The sequence below is a fragment of the Seriola dumerili genome, unplaced genomic scaffold (assembly GCF_002260705.1).
Source record: "Seriola dumerili isolate Sdu_G_001 unplaced genomic scaffold, Sdu_1.0 BDQW01000767.1, whole genome shotgun sequence".
In the NCBI taxonomy this organism is placed as follows: domain Eukaryota; kingdom Metazoa; phylum Chordata; class Actinopteri; order Carangiformes; family Carangidae; genus Seriola; species Seriola dumerili.
The window spans coordinates 9,458-21,799 of record NW_019175022.1 but is presented as its reverse complement, the minus strand read 5'-3'; the positions used below and the strand labels follow the sequence as shown (position 1 = coordinate 21,799).

At 40.1% G+C, this 12,342-nt stretch overlaps 1 protein-coding gene across 1 annotated transcript in view; it reads left to right on the top strand.

Annotated features, from left to right (window-relative positions):
* Positions 1–10,111, top strand: part of LOC111236932 (limbic system-associated membrane protein-like) — a gene marked incomplete at its 3' end in the record, with an annotated part of 158,817 nt that extends 148,706 nt beyond the window's left edge. Inside the window, exons 4-6 of the mRNA XM_022765854.1 lie at positions 1,834–1,959; positions 4,272–4,455; positions 9,952–10,111. Of these exons, the coding sequence (XP_022621575.1) occupies positions 1,834–1,959; positions 4,272–4,455; positions 9,952–10,111 (470 nt within the window). The remainder of the gene's footprint in view (positions 1–1,833; positions 1,960–4,271; positions 4,456–9,951) is intronic.
* Between the last annotated feature and the right edge of the window lie 2,231 nt (positions 10,112–12,342).

Here is a 12,342-nt window from a genome sequence, read left to right as displayed (position 1 = left end):
TGAACAATAGCTGGCCTAGAGACAAACAATAAACAAGGACGTGGAGTAAATCAAAAGTTTGCAAAAGTTTTTACTTTTCTCAATTACATTTCAAGTGTGCATGTTCATGATGTGCATCTGCACATATTCACAGGCTCCAGCGTCACATGTCACTCAAAATATATTCTTTTGTACATTTACTTTTTCAGAATAAAACCTGGGTTATCTGAAAATTAATTTGAAACTGATGTCAAAAGTTGCATTTGAGATATATTATGACATATTTATGTCAGAGTTTGAAAAATCAAGTTAAAAAAATGCATTTGTTCAAATTAACAAGGTGTCAAATGTGATTGCTAAAGAACAGTAATCCCACTGCTGACTGAAATGTGTAAGGTTGTAAGAGTGCTCCATCTGTAAATTACGGTTGTCTATCGGAAAAATAAATGAGGATTCTACCTCTGCAACCAACTGGAAATAGGGCCTCCCAAACATTCATACGTTTGCTTTCTCCTGGTGAAGGCGCGGTAGTTTCTTCAATTGCAATGTTCACATGGCGAGCTGTGACAGCAAGTAGAAAAAGATGAATAGTCTCCAATGCAGACAAGAGCGGTAGCTGCCTTTGTGTTTACACTGAAAACACAGCATAACAACCCTTAAGAAAGGGTTATAAACAATTCTGATTGTTCATTTTTCTTGTAAGAAGTGGGAGTAACCATATGTTTTAATGACAGGGTTAACTGAAGAGAGCCTAATGTGTGTCAAGCCCGTAAGATTATAGACCTGACACACGCATGTGCACGCGTACCTGAAATTAGAATAGGAAATACACAGAAAATAAACAGGTACGCTTCCTCATTTGCCTGCATTGTGCATGTTCCAACATTCATCATATTCCAAACTCATTGATCATTATTTGTTCTTCTGCATATCTGCATACATGACACCATATCCCAACCGCTTCACCCACAGTCTGTGGAAACAATGATGTATGCCCTCTACATCCTTCACGATTGATTGTATCTTAGCTGCTGACTCACTTTAAGGCAAACTGCACCTTCCTAATTCATCTCAGTTGTTGTTGTTGTTGTTTTTTTCTCCCTCCCCCCTCTCTCTAGGTTTCTGTTTGTTTGTGTGGGAGTGTAAGCAGTGGGAGTGAGGAATAGATGAGGTGATCGCCAGGCAGGATGATCATTAAATGCTGCGTCGAGATGAAACCGCTCCGTGTTACTTTGAACATCAGTGTCACATATGCATGCAACGCATAAAAAGATTCTTAATTTCACCTTTAAAATTTGGAGTTGTGTATTAAAGCGTACTTTTCTGAAAGTATATGTGTCTGAACTCGGAATCAGTGCCAAGCGTCTGGTGGGTCCCCCGTATGACAAGAGAGGCAATCTGTTTTCATGAGCTGAGGTCCCGGGGCAGGAGATTAAATTGCTTATTTGGATCCTGGGTTGAGAAAGTTTACTGTAAGTACCTCTGAGGGCTATAGCAGCAGGAAAAGGGTTCTCTAAAGCTTTTCTAAAGTCTTCCTTTCAACTGAGAGAATCAAGGTCAGCTTGTGTTTGCATTTAACCTCTCTTTAATAATCGCAATAGTTTCTATAAAGATATAGCAAAGGATGCTACAGGAGTAAAGCAGCTGGCGTGGTAAACTAGCAGAGGACTTGTGTTAGAGATAGATGAATAGAACATGCTCAGTATTTCACTTTATGTAAAAACAACAAAGATGTAAAACTTCCAGAGGTTGAGACCTCTCCTCTTGTTCTTCGTGTCAATACAGCACACTTTGTTCTTCATGCTTTCTTTATAGTCTTATTAACCCTGATGTCCTTTCCTATTGTGCCTCCAGTTCCAGCCAACATCTACAAGGTGTCCGAAGACATCACGGTGAATGAGGGCAGTAATGTGACACTCAGTTGTTTGGCCAGTGGCAGACCAGACCCAACCATCACCTGGCGGCTGCTCAACCCCTCAGGTAAGAGTCATCCAGTCAGTACTAATTATTGTGCGTGTCAGTCAAGATGCCTGGCAGTGGTGTGCCACATTTCATTATCTAAATGCCAAATTTGTTTTTATAAGCAACCTAAAAAGATAAATCTCCCTAACAACACAAGTTTTGGTGCATGTTATATTTATATGCATTATTCAGATATGAGCATTTAATGTGCTCTGAACATATACAAACAGCATCCAGTTTTTTAATGGTATTCTGTTTTTGATGTTTTTGGGGTTTTTTGTCACCCAATTGACACAATTTACCACTGACATCACTCCACTTCCTCTCAGTCATAATTCAGTCAAATCAAAACATGATCATTACAACACACACTCACTGCACACAGACACACATACTGGAAATAAGGCTCATATCAGATCCAGATTGCAGGAGCTGCGCCACAGCAGCAGGACTTTCTGATGCAGATTTACATTTAACCCAATGGACTAAAGGCTAAAACGCAGGGTTGTAGAAAGGCTTACAGTAAATTCAATATTTAGACATTCCCAAAGGTTTATCCACAATAACTTTTCATCAGTTTTCACCACATTTGGTGGACAGAGTGGAATAAAGCTGCACTGATGTTATTCTCACCTCATCATCCCATACTGAAGCCTGGCTCTAACGGGAGATGGGAAGCTGATGAGCTGAAGTTAGGGACCATCTCAAAGGTGTATATAAAATGGCCAAGAGAGCTTTTAAAATTTTGTCAACTGCCCTCTCATTGTTTTTAGACACTTTATTTTCATCTGAGACTCCTCCCATTGTATTCGCAACCTCATTTCATATGAAAAAATGCAATATTCATATGAAATAATGCAATATTTCCCAATGATCTGTTATCATAGACACCTCAGACCACCTTTAAATTCATTTGGGCCTCCTCCCATTTTACTAAGAGCCTCCAGTTTTTAAAGAAAATCTTGAAATATGGCACAATTCAATTCTGATTTGAGTTAAAATATTATTTTGTATTTTTTGAACAGCTGAACTCATACTGATACTGAAGTGGAATGATGATTTCAGGTGGTTCAGGTTTATGGTGCTGGTGTTTCTCTCAGAAAGAATAAATATGTCTCAGTCCTCCTATATGAAGTGTGCATTTTCACCATTCATTCATTTCACCAACCATTCATTCTTTGAACCTCACATTTCACTTTTTCAACCTTGGCACCTTCCTCTGGATTCGGACCAGAGTCTACTTATTGAGTATGAGGGTTCTAGACAATTTTAATACCTTCCTGTATAGGCCCTGCCCACTGTGAAAATCTGAGTACAGATACTCCTGTTTTTGTGGAATAAACAGATACCAGCTTTGAGTTACACCCCTAGTAATGGTTTGTTTATTTAACCACTGAGACAGTTTCTGATACAGTAGGTTCTCACATATATGATAGCCTTGTTGTGCCATCGAAGGGGGGTGTGTTGGTACATCTCTCCACATAACATAACTCAGACAGAAGTGATGTGTTGCTTTGGGATTTAATCCAATTTTAGAGAAAAGATAAATGTCCCCAACCACTGATAGGCTTGTAGTGTGATGAATGGAGATGCTCAAGTTGACAACATCTCAGTTTGATAACAGCCTTGTGCTGATTGAAAACCGTTGTGTTTGTGTGTCTATATCAATTACTGCATCATTTTGTCAGTGCCTGTTCCATCAAATACATCTGTTTCTTGCTCCTGGAAGCTGAACAACTTGGATAGGTGTATTTGCCTCTTTTGTCTTTTTTCATTAAAGGAGAGTGATTTGTTGAGCCCAATCCTGCGAGTCTTATGGATCTAACTGGCTGCTTTACAGATCTCTGGTAATGACTGAAAGCACTTCATTTTCCCCCTGCAAAACTCAAGAGGAGCCCTCGAGGTTCAGATGGCTCACAAAGTTATTGTAGGCAAAGCATCTAAAGTTTAGTACAGTACAGTTTTTGTAAAAAAAAAAGATAAAAAAAAGAATTGTAGATTTTTCAAGCTGCAACAGACTTGGCCTTAGTAACTACGCCTCTGCAAATTCTGTACAGTTACTTACATACTATAGCTTTTCTTTTCATCCTCCCCTTTTTTGTTTGGTTGGCGAAGTAGTGGGCCGACCACCTTTGACAAGTCTCTGTTCTTTATTGAAAGAGTATGAACAGTGAAACAGAAACAGTGTGATAGAAGGAAAATCCTGTCAGAGTCCTGGCGGGATTGGATCCTGGGCACATGTGGCTCCCGAGATGGGGGTCCCACACCATTTGCAAACACTGGCACTGTTGTTACTGTTTGTTGTTGTTTGCGGGTGTCTTTCGCCCCAGAATCAGTAAGTCCAACCCAGTTCGAGAGCGTGTTGGGGACTGCTGAGAGAGATAATGATGTCTGGCAGCCTGTGGTCTCATTGCTTCACGCCTTCGCCTGCCTGGGTGGAAACGCCACTTTGCTCAGCTATTGCGAGGCTCTCAAGTATTTGCTGGGACCACAGATGTTCATGAGACACAAATTGTCAGTCCTAGTCAAGACTGTTTCAGCCTGAGTCACTTACTACTCAATATGGCCATTTGCACAAATGTCACTGCAAACAAACTGTATTTTTATAGTTTATATATTATATTAGCATATAAAGGAACCACATTTGTGATCAATTTAAAGCACAGTGCTGCATTTTTAAATTTAATACACCTGCAGGCCTCCAACAAAAGGAAAAAAGGGCATACATATTAGATTTTTGGTGTATGATTAGCAGCAGCAATAACGATAATAATAATTAATAATAATAAAAAATAAGTGCTTTGACAAATATGAAAGGAGAGACGGAGTTAAGACAGGAGAATCATTAAAAATTATTTAAAAAAGAATAAAATATAGTAATAATAATAACTAATAAAAGGAATAATTTAAACAAAAAATAGTAATGCAAGAATGAATACAATGAAAGAAAAAAACTCTTAAGAGCTAATTAAAAGCTAAATTGAACAGTTATGTTTTCAGTTATCGTTTAAAAATGTTCACTTTCTCGGTAATGCTTTCCACAGTTTAGGTGCATAATGGATGAAGGCTGCGTCCCCAGTTTTATTTGGGGGACTTTTGGAATATTTAGAAGACCAGCTGAACTACTTTTCATTTACTGTAAGTACAATGTAGCTTCTTACATATTGGTCACATAAAACAACAATAACATCTGATTTACTGGTTATCAGAGTCTCATCAAATGAATAGAACTAAAATACAGTAAGTGGCCAATGAGTAGTAGCAGCATTTGACTAATAATGCAAGCTAACCTGCCTGATAAAGTTAGCAAGCATTCACTTGTTCAAGCTAGCATGGCTTACAGCTAATTAACACTGATCTGAGACTGTTGGTTCATTCCGATAAGGCAAGCTTAAATTAGGAACCAAAATATTTACAAATACCTAACCAGTCTTTGAAAGTCTTATCATCTGTCAGTCTTTATTAATGAGTTCAAGCCATGTCTGAAATCAATGCAGATAACTTTCAGTTTGAGACTAGACTGTGACTCAAGTCAAGAGTTTGAGTATCTGGCTGGAGCTCATCCTCACATAACCACATGCATATTCATGCTCAGACTGATGACTTTGTGCATACGTTGCACAAATGTGTGAACACTCAATGGCACTCACACACAAGATGGAAGCCAGATGAACTTGCCACAGTCCCTGTGCTTCTAGACTCATGAAGCCCTCCACGACTACATTATTCACTCATTATTCACTTTCACCCTGACCACAGAACACATAATTTAAACCCTCAATCCAAATCTAGTTCTGACCCTAAACCAAAGATTAAAATATGTGAACCTGCCAAAATCTCATTTAGTAAATGCCCCACACACAAGATCACCCAGTCACAGACACAAACAAACACATTCATACAGAAAACCTTCTTTGAAACAAGGGCACTGGCGTTATCTCTTTCCAAGCCACATGAGGCACAGTCCTTCAGATTAATGACAATCATCCAGACATGTGGCTTTGACAGACAGATGAAACTCTGATTTTCTTTGGCTTTTCTTTTCAACTGAAAAGCTTTCTTTAGAACTGCACAGTTTGTGTTAAATGAGAAATTATTTATTTACCAATTTGCATGCCATCAACAAAAGAACAAACCGTGCTTTACTGTTTGAAGAATAAAGACATGTTGACACTTTTTCATATTTAGAAAAGCCCCAGTGGAAATGTGCACTATCTCACAAGAATGATCTACAGCAGCTACAGCTGTGAGCGAACAGCTCCTCCTGTATATAGCTGTATATAGCTCCACTCCTATTGTTGTTGTTGTTATTATTGTAATCTGGGTCATACTGCCACACCTCTTTCCTGTTGTGGTTGGTCATCTGAAGTTTTCTTTGTCTTACAAAGCACTCTACTCTCAACAAAAATAAACACTCTTTTCTTAAGTGCCCATTGCCCACCTGCTGTGAAGTAGAGGTTTGTGCATGAAGAAAAAGACATTGAATATGTCTAATGACAATATGGTAATTTAATGATTTTATCCTGTCAATATTCAGAGGCAGTAATTGGTCGATAGAAACAGTTTATATTGGAAAAAGGAGAAAATGTCAAAATGTGTGCTGCCAGCATCTCAACTGTGAATACTGTCTGGTTTCCTCAGTCTTTTATGATAATACTGCGAATATTTTTGGACTGTTGGTCAACAAGACGAGTCATTTAAAGATGTCACTTTGGGCTTTGGGAAGTGATGTAGACCAAACAATGAATCAGTTAATTGAGAAAATAATCAACAGAGTAATCATTAATGAAATTAATGCCCAGAGTGTTAGCAGGCCCTACTGTTTTCACCATTGAGACTTAACTGCAGTGCATATGAATGAGTCAACTACAGAGTCTAACCAAGTAAATTAAACCCAGCGGGTAATGCAGTGGTTTTAAATTTATTTTCACACATTGGAAAACTCAAAATGTAATTCATGTCAAAGGAGCAAGTAAAAAACAGTTTGCATTAAATCAAACTGATAAAACTGTAAAATCCGAGACTAACACAAACCAAACTGACTATAACAGCAGAGAAAGTCATCAAACTGCAGATGGTAACACGTCAGCTCTGGAACATGTCTGTTGTAAAGTTTTGTCTCAGGGGCTCAGAAATAAAACACGAAACGATCCCATACAGTTCACATAACATGAGTGACAAATGATGCCTCCAATACTAGGGATGAGGGTTTTCAGCCGACTGTCTAAACTAGTATTCCATCCTAGGATTTGTTTATAAGATAGTTAATTGCTAATAGTTAATGGTATCTCAGCGTGTCTGCACTGATTACGCCCATCATCTGTTCTCATAGGGTCATCCAAGCTGCAACTATGCTGTGTAAAGCGCTGCACAATCTTATTTCTCTGTTATTGTTGCCTGTGTCGCTTGGTTATCACAAAGCTAATTAGATTACAAGGATCTCAGAGGTTTCTTAATGACAAAAAACTGATAGATTTAAAGATAAACATCATTTTCAGTGCTAACATATACCCTCAGATGAAATAATGTTTATGTTTAGTCTTAGTTGTGTGTGTGTGTGTGTGTGTGTATATATTATATATATATATATATATATAATACTATATATATATATATATATATAATATATATATATATATAATATATATATATATATATACACACACATGTATGTGTGTGTGTGTGTACACATAACTAGACTCCATCAAAGATACTGTTTGTGTTTGTCATTGAGACACAAAGTCAGGCAGGTTATTGCTTGCACATCACATCACTACACTTGTAATTAAGGGATTGTGGGACTGAATTGAATGAATTTTCCCGAGGTCTTGCAATACATCTTTAGAGCTGGTCTGAGGCAGAGATTTTTGCACCTGCTGTGCCGAGACTGCAGAGAGCCATGAGATGAAATGAGGAATACTGAGGATTGGTAAATATTACAACCTTTTGAGCATGACAATATAAGATGACAATGATGCAGGGGATCTTTCATTGTGAGAAGGGTTGTTGACTTTAGTGGGCAAACAAGGTGATTATTAAAGTGGAACATGCAGCAGTTCACCTAAAGCGTTTTATTTGTTGTTTGGCGTACATTGCCAAGGCAGATAATGAGCAAAGTGTAACAGTAACCACAATCACAAATAATCGCCTGAATAAAAAAATTAACTCTTTCTTTCACACAGTCAGTGTAGAAAATATTAAGTGGCCATTATCTGAGGTTGTAGCAATTTTTGCCACAATCATTCAAGTGACAAAGCCCCTCTATAGGTCCGCAGTAAATATGGCAGGAACAAAGGAGAAAGTCAGGTGAAGTTGACAACGTTATTATGTAGCAACTGAGCAGTGCTATGTCTTCAGGGCAGATTATAGGCTACAGTGAGACGCTATCGGAAAGTGTGGATACAGGCTAGGGCTAATTTAAGTGGAAGAACGGACGTGATAGACACAAAAGTTAACATTGGCTATGCTTTCCACCTCTGGACACGGCTCTTGGTGAGTAAAAGAATGAAATTTGATGTTGAACTCTCAATGTTTCTTCTACACAGGTAAGTAAACAGCAGTTAATGCTAACTTTAGCTATGCAGCAATAGCAAAACTTACAAATGGCTCCTTTAAAAGCCCTGAAAATGTATATTCTCTATCAGCCTCTCACTATGTGTTGCAAGTGTCTTACATGAACATACTATAACATTTCACATGAGAGATTTTGCTATTTCTGTTTTTTCTCTGTGCTCTTCTCACTTGCTTTGGGCACAATCACACCATATGGTATGGATAATAGACATGGGAATGATTCCCATGTTAACGGTTTGTGTGAGAGTTCACAGGATCAACACAGCTTTATGAATATAGAGTTGGTCGTGTGAAGATTAAAATGCTAACACGATATCCATTAATGATGGCCTTTTGGTGATGTGAGCCATTTCATATTTTTTTGTTTTCAGACACTTCCCTGTTATTTAGTGTCAAGTTAGATATACTGGAGCTTTCAGAAAAATCCTTTCCCAATCTCAATTACGACTTGGATGTTAATGTGAATGTTTTTTACAAGCCAGAAACAATAATTCCAGTATGACAGTCGATGGGTTGTTTGGCCACTCTGTCAAATCTAATCAAAACACACCCAAATAGTCCTGATGAAACAACATATTTTGTCATTTAATTTAGTGGACTTTATGCTTTTTGCAATTTTAATCGAAGCCTTAAAATCTTGACTCATCTCCTTGTCTCTGATGAGACTGTTTCTTTTATAAATCAATAAGCATTAATGGCTTTTAACTGGATTCCCTTCGTATAGTTTCACTGCAGTGCATGCAAAGAATTTAAGAGTGAGAATATCAACTGGTTTCAGCTTCATTCAGTATCATTATTACCAGCTGAGAAACCACAGGACAAACACAACAAACATCCATCATGTGTCTCATTACATGGGTGTCTCATTAAATAGCTTCCTCTGACCACAGTCACTAAAGGCAGCAAGGGAGACTTTGAAGATCTGAGGTGGACATAGTGTATAATGTTGTCTGCAGAAAGCAGTGTGACATCTGTTTTACCTGTGTGAGACAGTGTAGGTTGTGCACTATCTTGCAGCTCTTGTACTTTTTATCAAATACTTTTTGCTCAGCCCCTGCATGGGCTCGGCTGTGAATATTGACTGAATAGCTCATTGCTCGGACTTGCGAGGCGAATGATCAATAGAGCATGGAGGGACGGGGTGGAGAGCAGAGGTGAAGGGACATTCAGCAGGATAGGAGGAAGGGAGAAGATAAAAGAGGAGGCTGAGGAGTTCAGTACAGTATGTGTATAGAGAGAGGGAATACACACATGCGGCAGAGCACATGTGTGCAAAACCTCCAGTGTCTGCACAACATGCATAGAGACCTGCAAGCATGTTGATCTCTTTAGCTGGCTGGTTCCCAGCTTGAGTCTGCTCCTGTTCTTTTTTTTTTTTTTTTTTTTTTTTTTTTTTTTTTTTTTTTCTTCCCCTTTCTTTTCTTTTAACTCTCACAGATTAGTTGCTAAAGGTCGAATATTGGAGGTCCTGGGTGGTGGGAGGCTGGGAGAATGGAGGCACCCCATCAAGCTCGATGAGGGGGGAAATGGAGCCTCTGGTCGAGCAAGGAATCCTTTACTGCACGCCTCTCAGACCACCAAAATAGAAGTCAGACAAGTATGAAAAATACATGCCCTGTGGCTGCCTCTGGTATTCCATGGCACACAGAGGAGTCACACAGAGCTGGAAAGAGGTGAAACTGGTGGAAGTTCCTCAGGGAAGGAAGGAAGGGAGAGAAACAAAGAAAAGGGAGACAGGCAGGAGATGGAGAGAGAACAGAATCGTGTTTTAGTATGCAAAGGGGCAGTTTCATTAGATGTGCAATCATTCTTATCATTAGTTATAGTAACTCCAGTAGTTAATTAATGTTCAATTATGCATTTGAGATCCTCTCACCTCTCTGGTGTAATAGACTTTGTCAGTCATTTGGCGCTGCAGGGAGGACAACCACAGTGAACCTCGGATCCACTTGAGCAAAGACACACACATCTGGACAGCTGAGGAGCTTGCAGTGAAAGCAGGAAGACGCTGATGATTTCAATTCAAGTCATAAAGAAGCCATGCTGCACCCTGGCAGCTGACGAACAGCTGCGAGTAGTGTCCTGTAACCAAACTATCAACTTCCTCAACACCTATTACCTGTCCATCAGCAGCCATGTTTACAGTCGCAGTGTCCTTGAGCAACACGCTGAACCCCTTAAGGTGTTCTGGATAATAGCATCAGGTGACTGTAAATGGTAAGCTATGAATCTACCACAACAGTTTCATTGCAACAGAGACATCTGTCCAAATGAATTGATTTGGACCACAGCCCACGCTCCTACTCTATATGATCCTGAATATTGAAGTCATAACCCTTTTATAACAGTGCTTGGCAGGGCAGCCTTTTAGAGGTTTGATGCTGAGTGCCCTTGACATTCCTCCTACGCCGGCCTCAGCAGTGTCGGCCATGCTCCAAGCCCAAGCTCGGGAAAGTCTCCCCAGCACTGTCACCTTGTCTGGAAAGCTCTCTCCCTGTTCCTGCCTGCAACTCTTTGTCTATCCATCCTCAGCTGTCGTTCTGTCTTCCTCTCCCTCATTTTCACTCTGACTGTCTCCTCCTCTTTCCATCATCCTCCCATCTTTTCCTTCAGCAGAGTATGACAGTCACTTCAATTGTCCTTTCTACACCTCATCTCACTGTCTGGGGAGAGACATGGTGCTAGAGAGTGCAGCACGACACACACACACACACACACACACACACACACACACACACACACACACACACACACACACACACACACACACATACAGACTCGCATATCTCTGTTTCTCAGGAGGGAGCGGAGCAGGCAGGAGTGGAGATACATATGTGCCTCAGTAGTGTAACTCCCGCATAGTAGGAGTGGGTGAGCAGATTAGGCAAGACACACACACACACACACACACACACACACACACACACACACACACCACATTGTGTGCCAAGCTGCCAGTGACAGAGAGTAGCTGACAAGCCTGCTGATTGCCGGAGTAAAGTGTAAGTTGGTGACAGGTCCTTGTCAGAGCAACCCAGGTCAAACCTCATGCTCCATGTCTCCAGCTGTGTGTGTTCGTGTGTAGGTGTGTGCATGTGTGTCGGTTGAACGCCAGCTTTTTGGGAAGCAACAGAAAACAGCTGCTCATCCATCTCTCAGCAGGTCTCAGATCTGCTGACTGTCACTGTTCACGTGTTTGTTTACAATCAGCACCATCAGCAGCTGGTCTGAAATCAGTCTGCTGTCACATGCTGCACAGAACATCATGAGCACAGCTTGCCCTGTGTCTACCCAGCCTCATTAGGTGTAGTCACCGCTGGGCTGGCTGAACACTGGGGCTCACACTTGTTTAAAGTCACAGCTGTACAGAAACTCAGCACTTTTTTTCCATTCCATAAGCAGTTTTCGAGAGCCCCTGAGTTACACAGCTTCTCAGGGAGGCAGTAGCCTGAAGGAGAATTGAACCCGTGACTTGATGGTTTCTGGTTTGAATCCCCGCACAAGGTGAGGAAATAAAACAAGGAGAAAAGAATGGAGACACAGTCTTCTATCCTGTTACCAAACCAGTGGCTCTGTGAAATACTGTTGTCATACTGGGCAGCTCCCATGAACAGAGAAGTGACAAGCAGCGACCTCTGGAGCTGAAAAATTAAGTCAATGTGAATGTACCAAAAACTGCAGTTCCTTGAATGGCCACTTGAGGCTGACTCCAAAAGCGAGCGATACTGATGTTTTATTAAAATCGTGAATTTATCCTTTAATACACATAATATTGCAGGTTCTCAAAATACTGACAAAATCTCAGATTTTGTAGCTAGTCCAAATACT